This window comes from Ranitomeya imitator, chromosome 3, assembly GCF_032444005.1.
Source record: "Ranitomeya imitator isolate aRanImi1 chromosome 3, aRanImi1.pri, whole genome shotgun sequence".
In the NCBI taxonomy this organism is placed as follows: domain Eukaryota; kingdom Metazoa; phylum Chordata; class Amphibia; order Anura; family Dendrobatidae; genus Ranitomeya; species Ranitomeya imitator.
The window spans coordinates 292,469,723-292,497,062 of NC_091284.1; the positions used below are offsets into that span (position 1 = coordinate 292,469,723).

The 27,340-nt window shown below is 42.5% G+C and overlaps 1 protein-coding gene across 6 annotated transcripts in view; it reads right to left on the reverse strand.

The window, feature by feature from the left end:
• Positions 1 to 7,903: 7,903 nt before the first annotated feature.
• Positions 7,904 to 27,340, reverse strand: part of GGNBP2 (gametogenetin binding protein 2) — a 288,037-nt gene continuing 268,600 nt past the window's right edge. For all 6 annotated transcript variants that reach the window (XM_069756544.1, XM_069756542.1, XM_069756543.1 and 3 more), the window contains 2 exons: positions 19,052 to 19,258; positions 7,904 to 8,563 (listed from right to left, as the gene is read on the reverse strand). In XM_069756544.1, the coding sequence (XP_069612645.1) occupies positions 8,360 to 8,563; positions 19,052 to 19,258 (411 nt within the window). In that variant the 3' untranslated portion in view covers positions 7,904 to 8,359. The remainder of the gene's footprint in view (positions 8,564 to 19,051; positions 19,259 to 27,340) is intronic.

The window sequence follows — 27,340 nt, forward strand, 5'->3', positions numbered from 1 at the left end:
CATCATCCACCGCTAGTGATCACTGATGAGCGAATGTGCTCGTCACTACTTTGTTCTTGCCCGAGTAATCACTGTGCTCGGTGTACTCGGCAAGCACTTCCAGAATATTTAGGCAGTAGCTTGTGTCTCCGCCCTGCAATTTTGGCGCTCTTTACAGCACCAATGTACATGCAGGGATTGTCTGCCATACACTGTAATACCGCAGCCATCTTTGTTGTGGTATTACAGTGATTGGTTGGCCGCACAGCGGCATCAGGTCTATAAATGACCCGACACCGACCTGCTCGGCCCATTCTGCTCTGGACTCTGCTAGTGTAGGGAGAGCTACTGCTGAGGTAGGGTCAGATTTGTTCTTTTATTATATGAACTGGAGAAAAAAGGAGCATGAGATATAGATTTTTTTTTGTAATAAACAAGTGTCTTTATTAGTACAAAACAATGCTAAAAACAGTAATACAATCCAATGGGAGGTGTACCCAAACAAGCACAGGAAAGGGGACCACCCCCCTGTAACCCCCATACATATACTCAATAAATAGCAAAGGGGGAACAAGGAAAAAACCCCCACATCAAATCAGATAGTAAGTAAACCCACATGTCCCTCAGCCAATGCAGTGCGGTAACCAAATGGCAGGCTATATTACATAGTAACATAGTAACATAGTTAGTAAGGCCGAAAAAAGACATTTGTCCATCCAGTTCAGCCTATATTCCATCATAATAAATACCCAGATCTACGTCCTTCTACAGAACCTAATAATTGTATGATACAATATTGTTCTGCTCCAGGAAGACATCCAGGCCTCTCTTGAACCCCTCGACTGAGTTCGCCATCACCACCTCCTCAGGCAAGCAATTCCAGATTCTCACTGCCCTAACAGTAAAGAATCCTCTTCTATGTTGGTGGAAAAACCTTCTCTCCTCCAGACGCAAAGAATGCCCCCTTGTGCCTGTCACCTTCCTTGGTATAAACAGATCCTCAGCGAGATATTTGTATTGTCCCCTTATATACTTATACATGGTTATTAGATCGCCCCTCAGTCGTCTTTTTTCTAGACTAAATAATCCTAATTTCGCTAATCTATCTGGGTATTGTAGTTCTCCCATCCCCTTTATTAATTTTGTTGCCCTCCTTGTTATTAGTGATAGTGTATGCTATAAAATAGAATGATGGGGCTGAAAAGTAGGCTTACCAGTGGAGGGCACAGGAGGGGGTCCCACCGGACAAGAAAGAACGCCCCTACGCGCGTTTCGCGGCTAGAGAATGCCGCTTCCTCAAGGGGATCCCCTTGAGGAAGCGGCATGTGGGGGTCCCTCATCCCGGTATCTATATTACCCCCATCCTGGCACATGGCCCCCCCTGTGCTGGCACACTGCCCTCCATCTCATCCTGGATATGGCCCCCCATCACTATAAGCCCCCCTCTCTATATGCCCCCCTGCTGGCACGCACATGACCTCCCTCTCTATATGGCACACACATGGCCTCCCAGTCACTACATGCCCCCCTGCAGGCACACACATGGCCCCCCAGTCAATACATGCCCCCCTGCTGGCAGGCACATGATAAAGCAACAAACACTTAACTCACCTTCTGATGATGGCTCCGTGCTCCCAGCTCCTCAGTTGCACTTCCAGTTTCCCAGGCATCAGATCATGTGACCTGGGCACACAGTGATGACATCACTGTGCCGATCACATGATCGGATGTCGGCACAGACACAGGAAAAGCCACGGGAGAACTGGGAGCAGGGAGCTATCATCAGAAGGTGAGTTAAAGGGAACCTGTCACCTGAATTTGTCGGGACCGGTTTTCGTTCATATGGGCGGAGTTTTCGGGTGTTTGATTCACCCCTTCCTTACACGCTGGCTGCATGCTGGCCGCAATATTGGATTGACGTTCATTCTCTGTCCTCCGTAGTACACGCCTGCGCAAGGCAATCTTGCCTTGCGCAGTATGCTTTGCCCAACTGCGGGCAAAGCCGAAAAGCACTAGTGCGCATGTGCCAGCGCACTATGTCCCGGAACACAGCGAAATACTTCCGGGACATAGTGCGCTGGCGCATGTGCACTAATGCTTTTCGGCTTTGCCCGGAGTTGGGCAAAGCATACTGCACGTGTACTACGGAGGACAGAGAATGAACTTCAATCCAATATTGCAGCCAGCATGCAGCCAGCGGGTAAGGAAAGGGTGAATCAAACACCCAAAAACTCCGCCCATATGACCGAAAACCGGTCCCGCTAAATTCAGGTGACAGGTTCCCTTTAAGCGTTTGTTATTTTATCATGTGCCTGCCAGCTGGGGGCATGTAGTGACTGGGGGGCTGTGTGTGTCCCTGCAGGGGGGCATGTAGTGACTGGTGGGGCTGTGTGTGTGCCTGCAGGGGGGCATATTCATGATGGGAGAAGGGGGAGTGCAGGCACATGTAATATGCACTGCTCCCGTCAACCAACTCAGTGGGGCTTCAGCACCGAGGTGACGGACAGCGGGTGCAGTGAATATTACATGAGACTAATGAGCGGGAGCACAGGACTTCCTGCTGTCTGCAGCCTGCAGACTCCAGCCCCCTGACACCACTTCAGAGCCGGCCCCACCCTCCTCTATAGCACAGCACATCACAGATTCGGATTATAAGACGCACCCCCAACATTCTGGCCTTTTTTTTTTTTTTTTGGTACTATAGGTTTTTGGTTTTTTTTTTGAGTGTCTTACAACATTTTGGTGACCAAAAAATCTTTAGCTGGCAAAAAAACTTTAGCTACAGTTCTTTATTTAGCACTGTGATTTCTACGCCACATGCATCGCATATCATTGCGCTAAATATTGTACAATTTTAGTACTCCAAATTTTTTAATTTAGTGTCATAGCCTACTTATTGACACAATTTTGGTGGTCCCAAAAATATCAAGGCCACATTTTCCACAGTCTTATCTCCATCAGACGCGCGATGTAGCTATAGTGTCCAAATACTCGTTTTGCAGGCATACCTTGCATTTTTTGGTCTGCTACTCTTGCTGCATACAGAATTTTGTGGTTCAAAAAATTTTACAAAATACAGGCCACATATAGAAAGTGTCTTATCTCAGGCACACATGTGGTCTATCTGTAGTCTCCAAATCTTTGCTTTTCAGGCATACATTCCAGTTTTTGGTCTGCTACCCTTGGTGTATACAGACAAAGACATACTGATAGGGAATTTAGATTGTGAGCCCCATCGGGGACAGCGATGATAATGTGTGCAAACTGTAAAGCGCTGCGTAATATGTTAGCGCTATATAAAAATAAAGATTATTATTATTATTATTATATTGTGGTTCAAATTTTTTTTTACAAAATACAGACCACCTATTGAAACAGTTATCTCAGTCACATGTCTGGTCTATTTGTGGTCTGTAAATCTTTGCTTTTCAGGCATACATTCCAGTTTTTGGTCTGCTACCCTTGGTGTATACAGTATTTTGTTGTTTTTAAAATTGTAAAAAATACAGGCCACATATTTAAACAGTATGGATAACAGTCACATGTCTGGTCTATCTGTGGTCTGAAAATCTTGGCTTTTCAGGCATACATTTCAGTTTTTGGTCTGCTACCCTTGGTGTATACAGTTTGTGGTTATTAAAATTTAAAAAAAATACAGGCCACATATAGGAAGTCTGTTATCTCAGTCAGACGCCAGGTCTATCTGTGGTCTCCAAATCCTTGCTTTTCAGGCACACATTCCAGTTTTTGGTCTGCTACCCTTGGTGTATACAGTACTTTTGTGGTTTTAAAAAAAATACGGGCCACATATTGAAACAGTCTGTTAACTCGGTCCGACACCCGTTCTGTGTGTGGTCTAAAAAAAGTTGTTTATCATGCATACATTCCAATTTTTGTTCTAATACCCTAGGTCTGTGCACTATTTTGGTAAAAAAACAAAAAAAAAACCATTAGTGTGGTAGTTCCGTGACATACCTCATCTATCTGTGGGCTACAAAGTGTGCTTCTGAGGCTTCCATTCTCTTTTTTTTGCAGTGTATTACCCTCGCTCTAAACACTATTTAGCAGAAAAAAATATACAGGCCACATATTGAAGAGTCTGGTATCTCAGTCATTGCCAGATGTATCTGTGGCCTTCAAATTGTGGCAGTTCAAAGCTACATTCCCCTATTGTCTTTGACCTGATTTCTATACACTTTTTAGGGCCAAAATAAAAACCCAGGCCACATATTTTACAGTGTGGTATCTCCGTGACACACCTCATGTATCTTTGGTCTACGAAGTGTGCTGTTGAGACTTCCATCAACCTTTTTTTGCTGTGTGTTACCCTAGCTCTAAACAGTAAACAATATTTTGGGCTGAATTTTTTTTTTTTTTTTAAATGTACCCCCATGGAGAAATGTTTGTCAGTCCATACACTTAGTGTATGGGCATTTCAAGTCTAGGAGACCAGCTCCTTTAATTGTGACTTTTTTAATGAGGCCTTCCTCCATGTCTCGTCATCCACCGCCACTAGAACACCAGGGTGAACGTGTTCTATGCTGCTACAGCCAGTCAATTTTTTGGGAAGGGTGTCTACGATCCCAATTAGAAAAATTGTTTAAAAAAAAGAAAATGTACCCCCATGGGGAAAGGTTTGTCAGTCCATACACTTAGTGTATGGGCATTCCGAGTCTAGCAACATAGTAACATAGTTAGTAAGGCCGAAAAAAGACATTTGTCCATCCAGTTCAGCCTATATTCCATCATAATAAATACCCAGATCTACGTCCTTCTACAGAACCTAATAATTGTATGATACAATATTGTTCTGCTCCAGGAAGACATCCAGGCCTCTCTTGAACCCCTCGACTGAGTTCGCCATCACCACCTCCTCAGGCAAGCAATTCCAGATTCTCACTGCCCTAACAGTAAAGAATCCTCTTCTATGTTGGTGGAAAAACCTTCTCTCCTCCAGACGCAAAGAGTGCCCCCTTGTGCCCGTAACCTTCCTTGGTATAAACAGATCCTCAGCGAGATATTTGTATTGTCCCCTTATATACTTATACATGGTTATTAGATCGCCCCTCATTCGTCTTTTTTCTAGACTAAATAATCCTAATTTCGCTAATCTATCTGGGTATTGTAGTTCTCCCATCCCCTTTATTAATTTTGTTGCCCTCCTTTGTACTCTCTCTAGTTCCATTATATCCTTCCTGAGCACCGGTGCCCAAAACTGGACACAGTACTCCATGTGCGGTCTAACTAGGGATTTGTACAGAGGCAGTATAATGCTCTCATCATGTGTATCCAGACCTCTTTTAATGCACCCCATGATCCTGTTTGCCTTGGCAGCTGCTGCCTGGCACTGGCTGCTCCAGGTAAGTTTATCATTAACTAGGATCCCCAAGTCCTTCTCCCTGTCAGATTTACCCAGTGGTTTCCCGTTCAGTGTGTAATGGTGATATTGATTCCCTCTTCCCATGTGTATAACCTTACATTTATCATTGTTAAACCTCATCTGCCACCTTTCAGCCCAAGTTTCCAACTTATCCAGATCCATCTGTAGCAGAATACTATCTTCTCTTGTATTAACTGCTTTACATAGTTTTGTATCATCTGCAAATATCGATATTTTACTGAGTCTAGGAGACCTGCTCCTTAGTAATGGGACATTTTTTTTTTTTTGAGGCCCTCCTCCATGTTTCTTCCAAGGGGGGATTAGGGTGCGTGCAAATTTTGGTCAAGGCGGAACTTGCATTCAATGCATAAGGAAACAGTATGGCAGGACTAACTGAAGACTGAAGTGGGTTTTCCTGTAGCCATCCAGTACCTGGGTTCAAAGGCTTATTGGGGTGCATATGTCTTGATAGCAGGGTAGGCCTTGCATTTAATGCAACATTTTTTCTGAAAGCCCTCCTGTACCTCTTGTGAAAGGAGTATTGGGGTGCATTGTAATTTTTGGCAGCCCAGCCACTCACTGCATAGGAGACTCACTGTTAATAATGGCCCTTTAAGAATATTAATGCCGCCTGATGCTCCTCTAAAAATAGGCTTTGGCTTTAACAGTCCCTCTTTCAGAAATGAAACAAGATGTGTCTCCTTTTGGCCGGGATCACACACAGCGAGATACGGCCAAGTCTCGCTGGTTTAAAGCAAGCTCTGGCACCGGCACTCCAGAGCGGAGCGTGTGGCCGCATAGCAATACATGGGAGCTGCACGCTCTGCTCCGGAGTGCCGGTGCCAGAGCTTGCTTTTAACCAGCGAGACTCATCCGTATCTCACTGTAGTGTAACTCCGGCCTTTGTGTCACACACCACATGGCCAGCTAGGGTTGTTAAATGTTACAATGACATTTCCCAGTGAATGCATTTGTATTGGTTGAAAAAACTATCCATACAAACGCAGTCGAAAGTCCAAATATGTGCAAAATACAAAAAATCTTTATTAATCACAACAGGCTAAAAGACAGCAGATAGAAATAGTCCCCGTGCTACCCTCAGCACGTACAAAAAAGGAACAGCGGTGGGTGCAAGAAAATTATGTCAATGGTAATAACAAATACTGCCCATATAGAATCCTCATCAATAGGTCGGTACCATCATTACACATAATGCCAGTAGCAAGTATCAGCAAATGAGGCAGATGTATGAAATATACATACCAATCAACGTAAAAGCACCAGTGTGCAGGCACCCCACACCCGAAAGCAATGTTAAAGTTGAAAAACGTGTGAACATAGCCAAGTGAGGGAGGAACATTTTGGTCTGGGGTAAATTATTTTGCCTTATATACAAGTCATTAGCCTAGAAAGGATGTACCTTAACATATTTCCCAGCAAAATCCATTTTGGTTACTTTTTTTTGTGCACCTGTAAAAATGGCGTAAAACTCTGACATTGCTTACAGCTTTGACCTAGGAGTCAGAAATGCTTCCAGGGGTGATCCCCATGATGTTCCTGTGTCATTTGAGCAGTGTTTCCATCATTTTCTGACGTTTTTAGACCTTAAAATGACCGCTGGGGGGATCGCAGTAAAACTCGGGTTTCCCATAGACTTGTATTGGGCTCGTTGCTCGGGTCCAGTACCCGAGTATTCCAATTTGCTCCACCTGAGCAACGAGCACCCAAGCATTTTATTGCTCACTCATCAATATTGCTCAGTGGTCCAATGTGTTTTCAGATTTAAGTAAATTTTGCGTTTCATTTGAAAATCAAGGTCCCAGAGTCTGGAGGAAGAGTGGAGAGGCACACAATCCAAGCTGCTTTAGGTCTAGTGTAAAGTTTCCACAATCAGTGATGGTTTGGGGAACCATGGCCTCTGCTGGTGTAGGTCCACTGTATTTTTTTCAAGACCAAAGTCTACTAGGAAAGTCAGCTGATGAATACTTACTCCTATCAGCTGGTGCATGCTCTCACTTATTAGCTGCAGCAGGTGTAGGATGATGGGGGTAATATTCCCATCAACTGTCGCCTGCTCCCACTTATCAGTTGAATATAACATCATTCTCCCCTGCTTACTGGCAGAGCAGGGGAGAATGATGCGAGCGGTGTTCAGCACCTGGCGCCGGGTAACAGCGCTAACTGTACAGCTGCTTCTCATTCACCGCGACGTGTCACACAGATGACACGTGTGAAAGACGTTTTGCTCTCAGTGCTGCTGGTAAAAAACTGGACATGTTAATGTATTTTGCCCATGGACACACAGTCCTTGGAAACACACTGACGTGCACAAACCCATTCACTTGAATGGGTCTACTTGTGTAAGTTCTCCGATACGTCTGAAAACTGTCACCACACCGTACTGGACATACTGATGTCTGAAAGAGGCCTTATACAGTTTCCTGTTCTTGGTGTGAGTGAAGATAGTCTCATAAATGAGTTCTTGTACAGGTGTAGTGAAAATTAAGCTAGGACAAGCAGAAATATAAAAATTAACACTTTGCATATTAATAAATATTCTTTATTTTTCGGGTCTGCACATTGCACTTAAACATTATCACATCCAAATCATTCAGCAACTGGATGTCTGCTTTATTAAACGGTATACTCTGCTCATTGCTGTTTGGAATAAAACTTACTATTACAATAATTTTATGCTAAACTTTGAAAGCATGAGGTATTAAGGAAAACTTTGAAATAAACCAGAAATCTTTAAAATAAACCAAGAAACACCAGTGACAGGGTTAAGCTTGTGAAGAGACTTAAGAAATTACAAGTACCAAAAGTCAAAATGTACTTACTTCTGACTTATAAACTTAAACAGAAAAAAAAATAAAGGGAAAAAAAATCTGGTAAAAATTAACTTGCAGATCAAATTATAAAAAAAATATAATCAAAAACACAGACAACGCAAGATTTAACTGATATAACCAAAGACAGCAGTGGTTATTCTTTATTATGTTAAAATGCTCCTGCTGTTGCCAACAAGCTACTGCATAAAGCATTCTTGTGATCATGTAGAAGACAGTATTTGTTAAATTTTTCCTTCAGATACTGCCTGAACTGCTGACGCTTGCTGTAAAATAACTGGTTGTTTGCCATAAAGGTCTGGATTTCATCTTGAGAAAGCCCATCTTCCTCTTCTGAAGTGCATTCTGATTCATCCTGATGACAAACATCACATATAAATTCAAAAAACAAATCTTTAGAGCATGTGACAAATATCTGTAATTCACCAACAAATAAAGATAATTTTTACTACACTGGGAAATGTAAAATTGTTCTGAAACCAGTTACAGTAGCATGTAAAAGTTTGGGCACCCTTGTTGAAAATTACTGTTATTGTAAACAGTTAAGCAAGTTGAAGATAAAATGATCTCTAAAAAGGCCTAAAAAGTTAAAGATGACATTTCCTTTGTGCATAATAGGTCATCCGTTACCTTTTAAAAACTGAAAAAGGAAAATGGGCTGAAGCAAAAGTTTGGGCACCCTGCCTTTTAAGTACCTAGTAGCATCCTCATTTGAAAGTATCACAGCTTGCAAACGCTTTTTGTAGCCAGACAAGAGTCTTAATTCTTGTTTGAGGGATTTTCATCCATTTTTCTTTGGAAAATTCTTCCAGTTCTGTGATATTCCCGGGTCGTCTTGCATGCACTAATATTTTGAGGTCGAGCCACAGATTTTCAATAATATTCAGATCAGGGGACTGTATCATTGTAAAATGATTGTAAAATCTTCAGCTTGCGCCTTTTGAGGTAGTCTATTGTGGATTTTGATGTGTGTTTAGGATCATTATCCATTTGTAGAAGCCATCCTTCAATTTCAGATTTTATATAGATGGTGTTGTTTGCATCATGCAAATTGCCTCTTCAGAGAAAAAGAGGACTTTAACTCTATAGCGCCAGCTATTACATAGTTACATAGTTATTAAGGTTGAAGGAAGACTATAAGTCCATCTAGTTCAACCCATAGCCTAACCTAACATGCCCTAACATGTTGATTCAGAGGAAGGCAAAAAAAACCCCATGTGGCCAAGAGAAAGCTCCACATTGGGGAAAAAAATTCCTTCCCGACTCCACATACGGCAATCAGACTAGCTCCCTGGATCAACGCCCTATCAAGGAATCTAGTGTATATACCCTGTAACATTATACTTTTCCAGAAAGGTATCCAGTCCCCTCTTAAATTTAAGTAACGAATCACTCATTACAACATCATACGGCAGAGTGTTCCATAGTCTCACTGCTCTTACAGTAAAGAATCCGCGTCTTATTATGCTTAAACCTTTTTTCCTCCAAACGTAGAGGATGCCCCCTTGTCCCTGTTTCAGGTCTATGATTAAAAAGATCATCAGAAAGGTCTTTGTACTGTCCCCTCATATTTATACATTAAAATAAGATCACCCCTTAGTCTTCCTTTTTCCAAACTAAATAGCCCCAAGTGTAATAACCTATCTTGGTATTGCAGACTCCCCAGTCCTCTAATAACCTTGGTCGCTCTTCTCTGCACCCGCTCCAGTTCAGCTATGTCTTTCTTATACACCGGAGACGAGAACTGTGCACAGTATTCTAAGTGTGGTCGAACTAGTGACTTGTATAGAGGTAAAATGATGTCCTCCTCAGGAGCATCTATGCCTCTTTTAATGCATCCCATTATTTTATTTGCCTTTGTAGCAGCTGCCTGACACTGGCCACTGAATATTAGTTAGTCATCCACCCATCCACCCAGGTCTTTTTAATTGACGGTTTTGCCCAGAGTTTTAGAATTAAGCACATAATTATACATCTTATTACTTCTACCCAAGTGCATGACCTTACATTTATCCCCATTAAAGCTCATTTGCCATTGGAAGTAGTGATCCTACAAGTCACAATCAACCCTTTAACGAGTCATGCAATATGACTTTGGATAAGAGCTAAATCAGTATCTCAATTCGCAGACACGGTGTTTCGGGCTGTTGGCCCTCGTTAGTGCGCAGCATGAGAACTGATTTGGCTAGGTAAAAGGCTCTGGACTGAGGTAGCATTGTTTGCATCAAAAATTTATTTAAATTTCATTCTTCCCTCTACCCGTGAAACGTTCCCTATGCCTTTGGCTGCAACACAATGTTAAAGCATGATTGATGCACCCCCATGCCTAATGTTTGGTGAGATGTTCTTTTCCTGAAATTCTGTGACCATTTTTTACTGCACATACTTTTGATTATTGTGGCCAAAGAGTTCTATTTTATCCTCACTGGTCCACAGGACTTATTTCCAGAATGCACCAGGCTTGTTTAGATGTTCTTTTGCATACTTGCAAAAATGAGTTTTCTGGAGAGAACGAGAGGTTTTCTATTGATGATTTTTCCTTGAAGGCCATATTGGTGCAGGTGTCTATGAACAGAAGAACAATATACCACAACTCCAGTGTCTACTAAAGTTTCTGAAAATCTTTTGCAGTCAAGTGAGGGTTCTGATTTGCCTCTCTAGCAATCCTAGCAGCTCTCATTGAAATGTTGTTTGGTCTTCCAGACCTTATCTTGACTTCCCCTGTTCCTGTTAACTGCTATTTCTTAATTACATTTCGAACAGAGGCAAGGGCAACTTGAAAAAGCTGTGCTATCTTATAGCCTTCTCCTGCTTTGTGGGCCTCTATCATTTTCAGAGTCCTAGACAGCTGCCTAGAAGAACCATGTTTTATTTTTGGCACATAGAGGAGGCTGGGTTTTCATAAAGCTGAGAAATTTGCATCACCCGGCCTTTCCCATCAATGATGGTGAAGAAGCCATAACCCCAACTGGCTAATTAACCCTTTACCCCAGAAGGTAGTTTGGATGTTAATGACCGAGCCAATTTTAAGGGTATGTGCACACGTAGAATGGTCCCCTGCGGATTTTTCAGCAACGGATTTAATAAGTCTGCAGGGCAAAAACACTGGGTTTTTCTTGCGGATTTACCAAATTTTTTGTGCGGATTCCACTGCAGTTTTACACCTGCGGTTTTATAATATGGAGCAGGTGCAAAATTGCTGCAGATCCGCACAAAGAATTGACATGCTGCGGAATGTAAACCGCTGTGTTTCCGCGCGTTTTATTCCGCAGCATGGGCACAGCGTTTTCGGTTTCCCATAGGTTTACATTGTACTGTAAACTCATGGGAAACTGCTGCGGACCCGCAGCAAAATCCGCATCGTGTGCACATAGCCTTACAATTCTGACCACTGTCCCTTTATGAGGTAATAACTTTGGAACGCATCCATGGATCATGGTGATTCTGTCATTTTTTTCCCGTGACATACTGTATTTCATGCTAGTGGCAATATTTCTTTGATAAGACTTGCGTGAAAACAGCACAATTTTGGAAAAAACTTTTTTTGTTAGGAAGTTATAAGGGTTAAAAGTCGACCAGCGATTTCGCATTTTTACAACACCAAAAATAACCAAAAGTGACACCATTCTAAAAACTGCACCCCTCAAGGTGCTCAAAACCACATTCAAGAAGTTTATTAATCCTTCAAGTGCTTCATAGGAATTTTTGGAATGTTTAAAAAAAAAAAAAAAAAAATGAACATTTATCTTTTTCACAAAAAAAAAAATGTACTTCAGATCCAATTTTTGTTTTATTTTACCAAGGGTAACAGGAGAAATTGGACCCAAAAGTTGTATAATTTGTCCTGAGCAGACATCCCATATATGCAGGTAAACCACTGTTTGGGCGCATGGCAGAGTTTGGAAGGGAAGCAGTGTTATTTTGCCTTTTTTATGGAGTTCACTAAAGGGGTTAGTGGGATAGTTTTATAGGTCGGGTCGTTACGGACGCGGCGATACTAAATATGTGTACTTTTATTTACATAAAGAAATGTATTTATTGGAAAAAGGTTTCCTTTTTTTCCTTTATTTAGGAATTTTAAAAAAATATATATTTTTACACATGCTAATATTTAAAAAAAAACAAAACTTTTTTACATTGTCCCAGGATGGGACATCACTATATGAAGTCAGATCACTGATCTGACACTGCACTGCACTGTATCAGATCAGCGTTCTGACAGGCAGTGAAGGAGGCTTGCCGATGCCTGCTGTCAGAAGGCACCGAGAAGCTACCTCCCTGCAGGACCCCTTGGCCATCTTAGAGCCGGGGGTCTGAAAGGAGAACCTCAGGACCACGCTTCTCTATGCCTCTACCGGCAGAGGAACACTGCAATCCTGTTTGATCGCAGTGTTCTGGGGGTTAAAGTGCAGAGAGCGATCAGTGACCGCTCTTGGCACTTTGTGCCTGGTGTCAGCTGTGAGAATCAGCTGATACCTAGCCGCACACCACCCATGCGCGCCGATGACGTATTATCCCGTCCGTGGTCAGATGAGCCCAGCCCACATGGCCAGGATAGTAGGTCAGATGGCAGAAAGGAGTTAATATCTGAAACCTTGGTCAAAGTTCAGAAAGATCTTCAAGGGTGCCCAAACTTTTGCATCAACCCCTTTTCCTTTTTGTAATTTTTTTTTAATAAAAAAAAAACCAACAAATATTTCTTGCTTAAAATACATAGGAAATGTATAATCTATAACTTTAGGCCAGTTATAGATCATTTCATCCTCAGCTTGACCTTGACAAAGTAATTTTGACCAGGGGTGTCAAAACTTTTACATGCCACATTTACTTGTGCAAAATTTCAGAATTTAAGAGTTATACTCTAAGAAGGACGATTTTCTCTGGACAAAATCAGATAAAAAAAAAAGGTGAAAACCTACATAAGGTTATTGCGCAGAGCAACGTAAAAACACCCTCCTACAGAATATTGTAGGCAACGTACTTTTGGTAAAGGATCACAAAAATCATCATACTGGGAAGGGGCAGACACAGACAGAGTCCATGTGCAAGAGCAGTATATGGGTCCTTTACAGTCTGGTAGGTCATCATGATGCAAAATTCCACCTACTTAGGAGGAGGAAGTGAGACCTTATGCCCTTCGGGCCCCTGTATCAACAGAAGGTTCGAAAAAGAGAGGAGGGGGGAGAGGGAAGGGTTGGAGCTTGACACGCATCTGTAAGCCGTTGCAAATAAATGTAGCTGGTGGGTGCCGTACCTGCTGGTGATTTGAGCTGAAGTAGAGGAAAAGAAAGGGAATTTCCAGCACGTCCATCCAGTGTAAGTAAAATATCCAAAATTTTAAAAAACGGTTTTAAAAAAGAGAGAGACCCTCTCTGCCTGACGCGTTTCTGGCGCACCACGGCGCCCTTAGTCTTAGGAACTAATACCATATAGATGAACAGGTTTATATATAGCAAGGAACCAATCACAAACATAGCAATCAATTACATTGAAGAAAGCTGCAGCTAAACACACTTAATAATTTTTCTCCTTATTTCAAATATATTGAAATTGCATAAATATACACTTTAAATTACCGCAAAATATATCTGTCAGTTCAATATATGTAAAAAAGATCATTCCTGTAATTCATACCGTGTGGATGTTTAGTGTCTAAAGTTAGAATCCAAAAGGCTTCCTGCAGTGCTAATTGTTTCTTCCAATCTCCACCTCTAGGTGACTGACTAACCCTTTCTATGCCAAAAAATAATCTGATTGGTCTCCTTTATGTACAGAAATAAAATGTTTTGTTGCCCCAGAATAACCTAAATTATTGTTATTTATATTTGCTATGTGTTCTGAAATTCTTTTTTTGATTTTCCTTGTGGTGTAACCTATATAGCAAATATTGCAAGCCTTACATTTTATGCAGTATATAACGTGGTCAGAATCACAATTAATAAATGATTTATATTATAGGTAACATTGTGATTCGAGGAAAAGGTACCGTATTTTCCGGCGTATAAGACTACTTTTTGACCCCTAAAAATTGTCCCAAGAGTCGGGGGTCGTCTTATACGCCAGGTACGGCGTGTGAAGGGAGTGATCCTGGATGTCGGCGTGTGGTTCCCAGGGTCTGGAGGAGAGGAGACTCTCCTTCAGGCCCTGGGATCCATATTCATGTAAAAAATAAAGAATAAAAGTAAAAAACATGGATATACTCACCCTCGGACGGCCACTGGCTCACAGCACTGCTAGCGTCTGCCTCCGTTTCTAAGAATGCAGAGAGTGAAGGACCTTCGATGACATCGCGGTCACATGAGCGGTCAGGTCCCCCTGCCAAATTAGCAGGATATCATCCACATATCTCCCATACCAATTAAGGTATGGGAGAAATGGATTATCTTCTGGTTATCTTCATATTCACAGAAGATAATCCATTTCTCCCATACCTTAATTGGTATGGGAGATATGTGGATGATATCCTGCTAATTTGGCAGAGGGATGTGACTAAATTTTCTGATTTCATGTTCTATTTGAATGACAATAAATGCAACCTGCGTTTCACCAGCGGCATTCCATCGGACGAGGTTTCATTTTTGGATGTGCTCCTTACAGGTAGCAACACAACACATAGGGTTAATACTTCTTTTTATAGAAAAGACAATTCTAGTAACACGATCCTGATGTCTTCAAGCGCACACCCTCGACATACCATTCATGCCATTCCTAGGGGTGAGCTCACGAGAGCGAGAAGAATTTGCTCTAGTGAGGAAAATTTCCACAAGGAAAGTCGTCTTATTTCTAATAGGTTACTTGATAGGGGATATAAACAATCCAATATAAGACATGCATTCAGATATGTTTCCAAAATGTTTCCAAAATTCCTGCTGATTTATTGTATTCTGAAAATAAAAATGCAACTGCCGCTCCTGAAACGCAGGTTACTTTCTCTACCGCTTATAGCAGTCAGTACAATAAAAATCAGACAGATCATTCTTAAATATCTCCCTGTAGTCAATCAGGACAAATCTTTATGCACAATTCTTCAGAATGGATGCAGAGTAGTGGCTAGGAAATATTTGCACACTGGGTAATATTTTGTCTCCCAGTATGGTGCGTCAGAAAAAAAACTCCCACATCATGGCTATCAATAAAAGTTTTTTTTTTTTTAAATGTTCTGGTAACAGATGTAATGTCTGCCAATTTGCAGACAACAAAAGAACTACCTTTTCCTCGAATCACAATGTTACTTATAATATAAAATCATTTATTAATTGTGATTCTGACCACGTTATATACTGCATAACAAACCCCTTTTCATGTGCAGGAACTAATAAGCAGCTGATGACTACAGTGCTGGGGTGAGAGGATGATTCCCATATAACCGCAGCCATAAATCATTCTCTGTGCGGGGAGCCGGCGCCTCGGACGTGTATGGGGCCATCCCTTATTATATCAGTCCGATTAGCCACACGGCATTACACTACAGGAGGGTAAGCAGATAAACCCGTGCATCGCAGTAACAGACGCTGCCGGATGTGCTGGTATTTGGCGCATCAATGCATATTAGTATCCTGCACGGTCAAGATAAAAACTGCGCACAGCGGTAAAATATATTCAGGGATGTGTAGCGAAGTTGCCGGAGTACAGGCTCAGCCAGCATTTTACATATTTGTATTGTTTTTCCAAAAAAAGCACTTGTTAGGAATTAAGAAAAGCAGCACGAAACTCCCCTCATGTTGACGGCACCATAGTGATGTCATCTTGACTCCTCCTCCTATGGTGATGTCATATTGACTCCTCCCCATATGATGATGTCATGTTGACTCCTCCCTGTACAATGTCATCTTGACTGTTCCCCATATGGTGATGTTATGTTGACTCCTCCCCACATCCACTCCAGAATCCAGTACAAAACTACTACCCTCATCCACAAAGCACTCCATGGCTCAGCACCACCCTACATCTCCTCTCTGGTCTCAGTCTACCACCCTACCCGTGCCCTCCGCTCCGCTAATGACCTCAGGTTAGCATCCTCAATAATCAGAACCTCCCACTCCCGTCTCCAAGACTTTACACGTGCTGCGCCGATTCTTTGGAATGCACTACCTAGGTTAATACGATTAATCCCCAATCCCCACAGTTTTAAGCGTACCCTAAAAACTCATTTGTTCAGACTGGCCTTCCGCCTCAATGTATTAACCTAACGATCCCTGTGTGGCCTATTTAAAAAAACAAAACAAAAACAAAAAAAAAAATCAGGTTCCTCGCATCATGTTCTCATTCACTTTATGCAGTTAATAGCCCTCTGTGTCTGTACTGCTACATACTTAGGCAGTTAACTGGTTCATGCAGCTTTACATGAACACCCGAGCCTTACGCTATGGCCGGTCCGAATAACTATAGCAATTGTTACCATCCACCTCTCGTGTCTCCCCTTTTCCTCATAGTTTGTAAGCTTGCGAGCAGGGCCCTCATTCCTCCTGGTATCTGTTTTGAACTGTATTTCTGTTATGCTGTAATGTCTATTGTCTGTACAAGTCCCCTCTATAATTTGTAAAGCGCTGCGGAATATGTTGGCGCTATATAAATAAAAATTATTATTATTATTATTAAGGCTTGCAATATTTGCTATATAGGTTACACCACAAGGAAAAAAAAAAAAAAAAAAGAATTTCAGAACACATAGCGAACATAAATAATAATTTAGGTTATTCTGGGGCTACGAAACATTTTATTTCTGTACATAAAGGAGACCTATCAGATTATTTTTTGGCATAGAAAGGGTTAGTCAGTCACCTAGAGGTGGAGAAGGGAAGAAACAATTAGCACTGCGGGAAGCCTTTTGGATTCTAACTTTAGATACTAGACATCCACACGGTATGAATTACAGGAATGATCTTTTTTACATATATTGAACTGACAGATTTTGCGGTAATTTAAAGTATATATTTATGCAATTTCAATATATTTGAAATAAAGGAGAAAAAAGTCTTGTTATGTGTGTTTAGCTGCAGCTTTCTTCAATGTAATTGATTGCTATGTGTGTGATTGGTTCCTTGCTATATATAAACCTGTTCATCTATATGGTATTAGTTCCTATGACTAAGGGCGCCTTGTTGCGCCAGAAACGCGCCAGGCAGAGAGGATCTCGCTCTCTCTTTTTTAAAACTTTTTTAAAATGTTCTAATAAATTTTGGATATTTTACTTACACTGGATGGACGTGCTGGAAATTCCCTTTCTTTTCCTCAGCATCAATAGAATGTCCCTGGTATGAGGTGTATTACGTAAAAATGACCATATTTTTAGAACCCCCCCCTTTTTTTTTTTACTCTAAATTCAACAAACTAATAAATAGGACAGCAATGGGAAAAATGGTGACAGGTCATCTTTAAATGAACATGGCCAACGGCAATGCTAAACACTATGTAAAATAGCTTAAAAAAAATTTATGACTCAAATCTGTAGTACACATTTGTATTACACTCATTTAATACACCGAACAGCTTATGTCCATCCTGTGATTCTGTTTTTACATAAAGTTTTTTTAATTAAAGTTTTTATATCAGTAGCATGTTTTAATGCATGCCATAAAAAAAAAAAAACTTGTTAACCCCACACATTTATTTCCAGCTTAAAGGCAGTGCATATAGGAACAATACCTCTAGAAGGCATCTTCCCCTTGACTTGAATCACTGCATTTCAGGATGAAAACTATACACTTTTTTTGTATAGGCATCTTCACACGAAGACAAAAATGGATCAGAGTAGAAGAAAAAGTTAACCCCTTAATGACAGCCAATACGTCTTTTAACTGACCTGAGATGTAAGAGAATATCCTCCCCATACAGGTGACAATCCAGCAGCTGTCGGCTGTCCACTATAGCTGACAACTTGCTGTATCAGCCACGATCAGTGTTGGCACAGTACATATCTGTTTAACCCCTTAGATGCTGCTGTCAATAGTGACTACATCATTATAAATGGTTAACAGAGTGTGGGGGCTTCCTCTTTATCCCAATTGGTGCCCTCAGATCATGATTGTGTGGTCCTGATGTTTGCGATGGCAATTTATGACCAAATAGCGGCCTTAGAGTCTGTCGGCTGTTGTAACCTGTTCAGAAGTTACCGGCATTTAGGTGGTAAAAATACACATTTTCATTTCTGTCATACCACTTTGCATTAATTCCTGTAGAGCACCTGAAGGGTTAATAAACTATCTGACAGCAGTTTTCAATGTGTTAGGGGGTGCTGTTTTTAAAATGGTATCACGTTTGGGGGTTTCCCAATATACGAGACCCCTAAAATCAATTCAAACATGGATAGTTCCCTAAAAAAAATAAATGTAAATTTCCTTGAAAAAATGAAAAATTGCTGCTACATTTTTTAAACCTCCTAAAATGCTAACAAAATAAAATAACATTTTACAAATGGTGCTGATGTAAAGCAGTCATGTGGGAAATATTATTTATTTATGGTTTGCTGTGGTATGACCATCTGGATTAAAGGGATAATCATTCAAACTTTGAAAATTGCTAATTTTTTTACATTTTTCTCAAATTTTTTATATTTTCTATAAACACAAAACATATTGACCTAAATTTACCATTATCATAAAGTATAATGTGTCACAAAAAAACAATCTAAAAATCACTGGGATTTGTTGAAGCGTTGCAGAGTTATTACCACATAAAGTGGCACTGGTCAGATTTCAAAAATTTGGCTCCGTCACTAAGGGGTTAAAGCAAAGTGATCTTTCTCTTTTGCATTATTGATATTGGCAAAAAGAGTAATCAATTGTTATTTTATTTAATAAGAATGTATTTTGACTTAATTTTTTGGAGAAAATAAGATACTAACCAGCAGCTGTTTCAGACTTTTTGGTTCTTTTGCTACTTCAGAAGTATGTAAGGTGTGTGCAGATTGCAAAACCCCCCTTCTGTGTTCTGTACATCGCTGCCTGGTGCTTTCCAAATCAGAACAGCATCTGTCAGCCTTGGTGATTTTCAACTGATCAATGCGCACATTGCTTGAAGCTTCTCTAAGACAGATTCCTGGTTTAATAGTCTAAAAGAAAAATGGCAAAAAAAAACAAAAAAAACCAAAACAATAGTTTAGCATTTACAACCCTTCCACACAGGCAACATTTCTTGCACAACACATTACCCCAGTTGTAGTGAAATGGTTGCATAGAAGCAGCAGAGGCTTTGTAAGTAATAATTATGTTTAGGCATTTAAAGAAAAGTCAGTCTCAAATTTTTGACTGTAATGTGTCCTAATTATGTAGTGCAAGTCTATTTAAACACTTATCCATCGCCATCTTCTCATTGCCACTCCAGTCCTCCTCTACTGATGACTGGTTGGCAGCTTTGCTGGCAAATCGCATGTAATGTGTGGAGAAGCAGCGGTTTTCCCAAAGTAAGTTGATGAGACTCTGAATAGGATTCCATAGACTAACACTGAGAAAGCGATTTCCAGTACACACATACCACTGTGTAAGCCGGGTAGTCTGACTACAGGCAAAGTGGACCAAAGTGGAGCTGGAAACCAAAGACGACGATAATCTGACAGTATTTTAGTACATTACACACCAATAAATACATATTTAAGATTACAGTATAAAAATGTTGCTGAAACTTCTGTAACCCGGACATTAAATTTTCTCTACACTGGTTTGAAGATCCAAAACTTCATATCTATAATTCATCCTGCAAAAAATCATGGCTCTATCATAAGAATGAGCACCACCATTCATTTCAAACGCGTAATCCACTGGAAAACAAGAAAAAAAATTCTACGTGGGATGACATTGTGAAAACACTTTTTTGTTTTTATGGCGTTTAATCCGTGGAATTAAACATCTGACAATACAATGGTCCAGTTGAATCAACTTATAACAACTTTTAATATTTTAGAGGTTAAATAAAAAAAAAGATAAAATCGGAACCTTGTTTGAAAAAAAAAAAAAAAAAAGGACTCGAACCTGCGATCTTTTGATTATGTATAATATATACTGCAATACCACAGCAAGTACGACAACTCTTCCCTTATAAAAAACATTAGCCTGTGGCTGAGCATCGTTGGAGGAATAGGGTGTCCGTTACAAAGGGAGGGGGGGGAGGGGTTGATGCCATTTAAATGCCTCTGTCAGTGACTGACAGCAGTATCTGGATAGTTCACCTCTTTCCGACGTTGGGAGTAATAAAAGGCCCATGTCGTGTCCCTCCCTTGGATGTAGGCTCCGGTTCTGACAATTAACACACGCTTCCAGTAAGCAAGCCAGAAATCCCACCCATCGGTGACCCTTGGGCCTTGGGCAGGCGTGTACTACGGAGGACAGAGAATGAACTTCCATCTTTCGGATTCTCACAGAAGGAGGGCAGAATTATTTCCTGGGACTTGTAGAAGTCTTATGATACTTTTGGTACAAAGGACAGGTCTAGACGAAATATTATCCTGTCCTCCAGGATTCTTAGATAAGGTTCTCTGATGGATAGAGCTTGTATCTTGCCCACCTTTCTTGCCGTTGTAATGGCTACGAGAAGTGCTGTTTTCCAAGATAGTCTGTCAATCTGGATCTGGTCTATCAGCTTAAATGGTGGGATATTTAGACCTTTTAGCTCTATGTTCAAATCCCAAGATGGGACCATGTTGAAATTCTTTGGACTGATTCTGGAAGCGGCTGACATGAACCTCCTTATCCATCTATGGTCTGCTAGATTTTGGTCGAAGTAGGAACTCAGAGCAGACACCTGGAATTTCAGAGTACTTGGTTTTAGTCCCTTAGATAAGCAGTCCTGTAGGTAATCTAAGATTTTTGCTACATCCAGGTGGAAAGGATCAATGGGAGTGGATCCATACCATGCCGAGAAGGTTTTCCATATTTTGAAATATATGGCATTGGTGATCGGCTTCCTGCTTTTTTGTAAAGTGGATATAACCGCATCTGAGAGGCCACTGGCTTTCAGGATTGTGGTTTTGTGGTGGCAGAAGCCAGGCTGCCAAGCTTAGGCTGTGGGGAACCGGGTGAAAGATGGGACCTTGATGTAGAATGTCCTGATCCAGAGGCAGGATCAGAGGTTCCTCTGAGCTCATTAATTTTAGGGCTCCAAACCAGCTCCTTTTTGGCCAGAGAGGGGCGATCAGGATATTTTTGACCCTGTCTGTCCTGACCTTATGAAGAGTCCGTGGTAGTAAAGGAATTGGAGGAAATGCGTATGCCAGTCTGAAGTTCCACGGGTGAGCAAAGGCGTCCACCCTTGAATGGGTTTAGTTTGGGCCTATGGAAAAGTACGGCTTTGTTTTGCCATTTTCTCGGTTCGCAAACAGATTCACTTCTAGAAGACCACATTGTCACGGGGTCCTTCTCCGATACCACACAATCAACAGAGCTAGAGTATAGTAAACAATTCCAAGACCTTTATTTAGGCAAAAATACGAAAGGTCCATATACAATCCACCACACAAAGGATAAAGTAGTCCAGAACACGAATGAAGTTCAGTAACAGGATAAAAGTCCAACAATCCAGCAGAGGATGGCATAGTCCATATTTTCTTCTTTCTTTCTCATCTGCGGTGTCCACATCATCATTCTACACAGGACTTCAGCCCCTGTCCTCCCCCGCCACCTCCTATGTCCAAGGGTAGTCAGACAGGATGGGGCGGTTTTCAGGCCTCACTAATATTTTAAAAGTCCCCCTCCTCATTCACAGGTCAGGAGGGGGAAGGTTGCAGGGGCTCATGGTTTCAACAAGCTAGTTCAATAGGTCATTAGCATATTAGCAACTATAATTATTCACTGACCCTGTGAGAAGACAACAATACAGTGCTGTGGGTGCTGATATCAGATGGCAACCACAGCCATTCATCAATTAGCAAATAACTCATCCTACAAGAGAACACCAATATAATCAGTAAAATAAAAATATACACAAAAATGATACCCACATAACATATCACACCATCACAACCTCTCCCCCCTCATAAGTGAGCACGCTATGGGGTCTACACAGACCTCTGGCCTGCTCACTTTTGTCCACATTGCTCAATAGTTTATAGATCCTTGTTCAGTGGCAGGGGTTGCAATAATCATGAGCACTTGTCCATAAAGGCTTTATGCTCATACCAGGTTTTTTGACTGGACTGGGCCGTTCGCTGATGTTCATTAGCCAAAGTAGCTAGCTGGGCGAAACAGTCTCTGAACTCTAGAACATAGGGAATGATGAGCAGTCCGGTATCTGCGATATCTCCCTCCGTTTGTTTTTTCAGAAGAGTGAGAAGCCCATGGACCTTCTGGCCAAACAGATTGCTCCCGGGTGAAGTCTGGATGTCGTGGTGCTTGAAGGGCCTGTAGTCGGGTGACTGCTCCCACAAAATGACTTTGTAACTCCCCGATGTCATTTCCAAGGAGGATATCTGCAGGAAGTCCTCCCATAACTCCAATCCAACACAGTTTTTCTCCAAAACCATAATCCAAACGTACCAAAGCTCGCTGTATATATTTGCGGACACCCCCGGCCAGGACAATAGGAATTCCCGAGCCCTGGCGAATTGCCTCGAGTCGAACCACACGGAGGTCAGCGATAGTCAGGAATGCCCCAGTGTCTCTAAATCCCGACACTTTATACCCATCAACTAAGACATCCTGCAGGTGGCAACGCCGTTGCTCTGTATTTCTAATGGGCAAAGGCCGGAGTCCGTACACTCCAAGAGGGGTATCTATGGTGCCGTGGTCAGTGGTCCACTCTTGTGGGGGTGATGGTACCTCTTCCTCAGGCGGGATGGAGTGCACAAGATGCACTGGATGAGGTGGGGCTGCGTGGGGCTCCCTCCAAATCCTTAAGGGACAGCTAGACTGCAAATATCCAGGTTGCCCACACCTGTAACATCTCCTCTCTGTGATACCCCCAGGTCGTGGTCGGAACTGTTGGGGCCCAGAATTGTGAGGCGTGATTGTCATCAGCTTGCAACTAGGTGGAAGGGTAGATATAATCGGAGGGGGACGGGGTGCGGAAGCAGGCCGTGGTTCATTGTCCAGAAGCCTCCTCCATTGCAGTCGGATAGTAAGGGCTTCATCAGACAGGGCTGCAGCTCTATCCACAGTACACGGCGTGCGCTCCCGGACCCATTCCCGTACCTCTGCAGGGCACTTGGCAAGAAATTGTTCTATAAGGAATGCCTGTATAACATCTTCCACAGAAAAGGCATTTTCTGCTTCCAGCCATCTCCGACATGCCTGGGACATCTTATGTACATACATCCTACACGATCCCATCCCGTAGTGCACGGGAGGTCTCTGAACGTGGCCCTATATGAGTCTGGGGTGATAGCATGGTAATCCAGGATAGTTTGCTTTACAATGTTATAACCCCGATTCCGCTGTGAGTCAATGGCTTCGGTAAGCCTCCGCCAGGCTACCATTCAGGAGTCCCACTAACAAATGCATCCAGCCAGAGTGGGGCACCTCCATCACAGCACACTGCTGCTCAAAGTCCTTGAAGAACCCCTCCACATTTCCGGAAGCCTCATCAAATGGCTTAAACTCTGTCCGGGTGATCCGTACAGGCTCCCGGATCGCTGGGTTTACATTCCACATTGTGTTACTCCCTCTTTCAAGCTCCATTGCTTCTTGTCTCCGCTGTGCCCGGTGGGCAGCCTCCTACTTGTACTCCTGAGAGATGCCTGGGCCCAGAAACGCCATCTCTTCTTCGTACCACACCATCCACTGGCTTTTTGGGTTCGGAGTCCTCGTCTCCAGTGCTCATCCTTCAGACATATGGGAGGAGGTGGCTGGGCTGGCACCCACCAGTAGGTCACTTAAGGCTTCTTTAGTCAGTCCCTGGTAGTTCAGGCCCAGGTCTCTGGCTCTCTCCTGAAAACTGGATACAGTCCAATTTCTGTACTCACTCCGTGGGTGGTTCTCCATTAGGTTACACTCTGTTGATCCCACTGCTTGCCACCAGTTGTCACGGGGTCCTTCTCCGATACCACACAATCAACAGAGCTAGAGTAAACAATTCCAAGACCTTTATTTAGGCAAAAATACGAAAGGTCCATATACATTCCACCACACAAAGGATAAAGTAGTCCAGAACACGAATGCAGTTCAGTAACAGGATAAAAGTCCAACAATCCAGCAGAGGATAGCATAGTCCATATTCTCTTCTTTCTCTCTCTCATCTGCTGTGTCCACATCATCATTCCCCACAGGACTGATCTCTTCAGCCCCTGTCCTCCCCCGCCACCTCCTATGTCCAAGGGTAGTCAGACAGGTTGGGGTGGTTTTCAGGCCTCACTGATATTTTAAAAGTCCCCCTCCTCATTCACAGGTCAGGAGGGGGAAGGTCGCACGGGCTCATTGTTTCAACAAGCTAGTTCAATAGGTCATTAGCATAGATAATTATTCACTGACACTGTAAAGGTACCGTCACACAACGATATCGTTAACGATATCGTTGCTTTTTGTGACGTAGCAACGATATCGTTAAGGAAATCGTTATGTGTGACAGCGACCAACGATCAGGCCCCTGCTGGGAGATCGTTGGTCGCTGAGGAAAGTCCAGAACTTTATTTCGTCACTGGATCTCCCGCTGACATCGCTGGATCGGCGTGTGTGACGCCGATTCAGCGATGTCTTCACTGGTAACCAGGGTAAATATTGGGTTACTAAGCGCAGGGCCGCGCTTAGTAACCCGATGTTTACCCTGGTTACCAGCGTAAACGTAAAAAAAACAAACACTACATGCTTACCTTCCGTGTCTGTCCACCGGCGCTGTGCTTCTCTGCACTGGCTGTGAGCACCGGCCAGCCGGAAAGCACAGCGGTGACGTCACTGCTCTGCTTTCCGGGTGACCGGCGCTGACAGTGCAGAGGAAAGCAGAGCGCCGGAGGACAGACACGGAAGGTAAGTATGTAGTGTTTGTTTTTTTTACGTTTACGCTGGTAACCAGGGTAAACATCGGGTTACTAAGCTCGGCCCTGCGCTTAGTAACCCGATGTTTACCCTGGTTACCAGGGGACTTCGGGATCATTGATCGACATCGTTGTCGGTATCGCTGCAGCGTCGCTTAGTGTGACGGTACCCTAAGAAGACAACAATACAGTGCTGTGGGGGCCGATATCAGATGGTAATCACAGCCATTCATCAATTAGCAAATAACTCATCCTACAAGAGAACACCATGATAATGAGTAAAATAGAAATATACACTAAAATGATACCCACATAACATATCGCATCATCACGCGCATCTTTTGGTTATGGCCTGGAAAATTCCCATATTGTAGGCTCCATTCCCCTGGATCTATTTTTGTTCTGCTCAAGAAGTCTGCTTTGGCGTTGTCAAATCCTTTCAGGTGGAGAGCCGATGCTCTGCCCAACAAAATATCCTTGCCAAGATCTGTTGCAGACTTTCGTATTTTGTGCTGCCCTGGTGACGTAGATGGGCTACAGTGGCCATGTTGTCAGAATAAACTCAGACATGTTTTTTTTGGATCAAATGTTCTGCTGCCCTCAGGGCCTCTTCTACAGCTTTCAATTCTCTGATATTGAAAGACTGGTTGGTCATCTTTTTGGGCCAGACTCCCTGAGACGTCACTGCACCCCAACCGCGTCTGCTGGCATCTGTTGTAATCAACGTCATAGGATATTGTATCCAGGGTATCCCTTTTTGTCAGGTTTCCTTGGCTGAGCCACCAGTTGAGCGATAACTTTACATGCTGAGGGAGAGAGATTTTTGTACTGAGTCTCTGGGTCTTTGTTCCAGCGGAAAAGGATAAACTTTTGGAGTATTCTTGAGTGTGGCTGGGTCCAGGGGACTGTCGGGATGCACAAAGTCATCGACCCCAACAATTACATGGTGAACCTTATGGTCACCCTCTTTTGTATTTTTAGTGTCCAATTTTTTGATCTTATGCATAACTACTTAGTGACCTGGAGAAATGATTTTTGTTTCTGGGAGTCTAGGAGGATTCCTAAAGACTTTTTTGGTTGAAGGATTCAGATCTGGTTTTTCCCGATTTACAATCCAGCCTAAGGACGCCAAGTTATGCAGGACTTATCGGAGATGTTCTTTTAGAGTGGTGAGGGACGGTCGTCCAGTTAGAGGACGATACAGATGTCCTGCTTTCTGAAGGTGGTTACTACTTCTGCCATAATTTTTGTAAATGTTCGGGGCGCCGATGATATCCCGAACGGAAGAACCCTGAACTGGAAGTGATGTACTTCTAAAGTAACCACGAATCTCAGATACTAATGGTAGGATGGATTGATGGGTATGTGGTAATAAGACACTTGGAGGTCTATGGTGGCCATGGCAAAGTCTTTCCTGATCAATGGTATTGTAGTCTTTATGGATTCCATTTTGAAATGCCAGTACACGACGTGTTGGTTCAGCTTTTTAGGTTGATGATGACCTGATATTTCCAGCCTGGATTTTTTAAATTTTTTTTTACTAGAAACAGACGGGAGTAGTGGCCCTGGCCTCACGCCGCTCCTGGAACCAGTGATATTACTCCTGAGGACAACATCTGTTGGAGTTCTGTATATAGGATTTTCTGAAGCTTTGCCGATGGAAGATGTGTTACTTCTAGTTTTGTTGGGGAAAAAGAGGAAAATTCTATTTTTATTCCCCTTCTGACCAAGTCCAGGATTTTCTGGTCTGAGGTTATTTCTTGCCAGTTTGGGAAGTGATTTGAAATCTTGCCCCCTACCTGCTTGGTGTCATTTTCTGTCTGAATGAGAGCTCTGAAAATTTTTTCTCCCTCTACCACCTTTAGGGTAACTCCATGGCCCCGTTTTACCTTTCCCCCGGTATTGAGGGGTCTGGGGTGAGCGAAAAGGCCTCTTTTTGGATAGTTTTGGTTTGGGAAGATTTTTCTTCTTGTCTTTTTCCAGTAACTCGTCCAGTGCAGGGCCAAACACGTACTCTCCCTTGAAGGGATAGAGCATAGCTTAGATTTTGACAAAATATCTCCGCTCCACGTCTTCAGCCACAAGGCTCGTCGGGTAGCATTGGACAGTACCAATGTTCTAGCCACAATGCGAACCGATTCAGCAGAGGAGTCGTCCAGAAAGCCTGCCGCCTTCTGAAGGACAAGTATAGATGTCAGAAGATCCTCTCTTGGAGTACCACTTCTTACATGGTCCTCC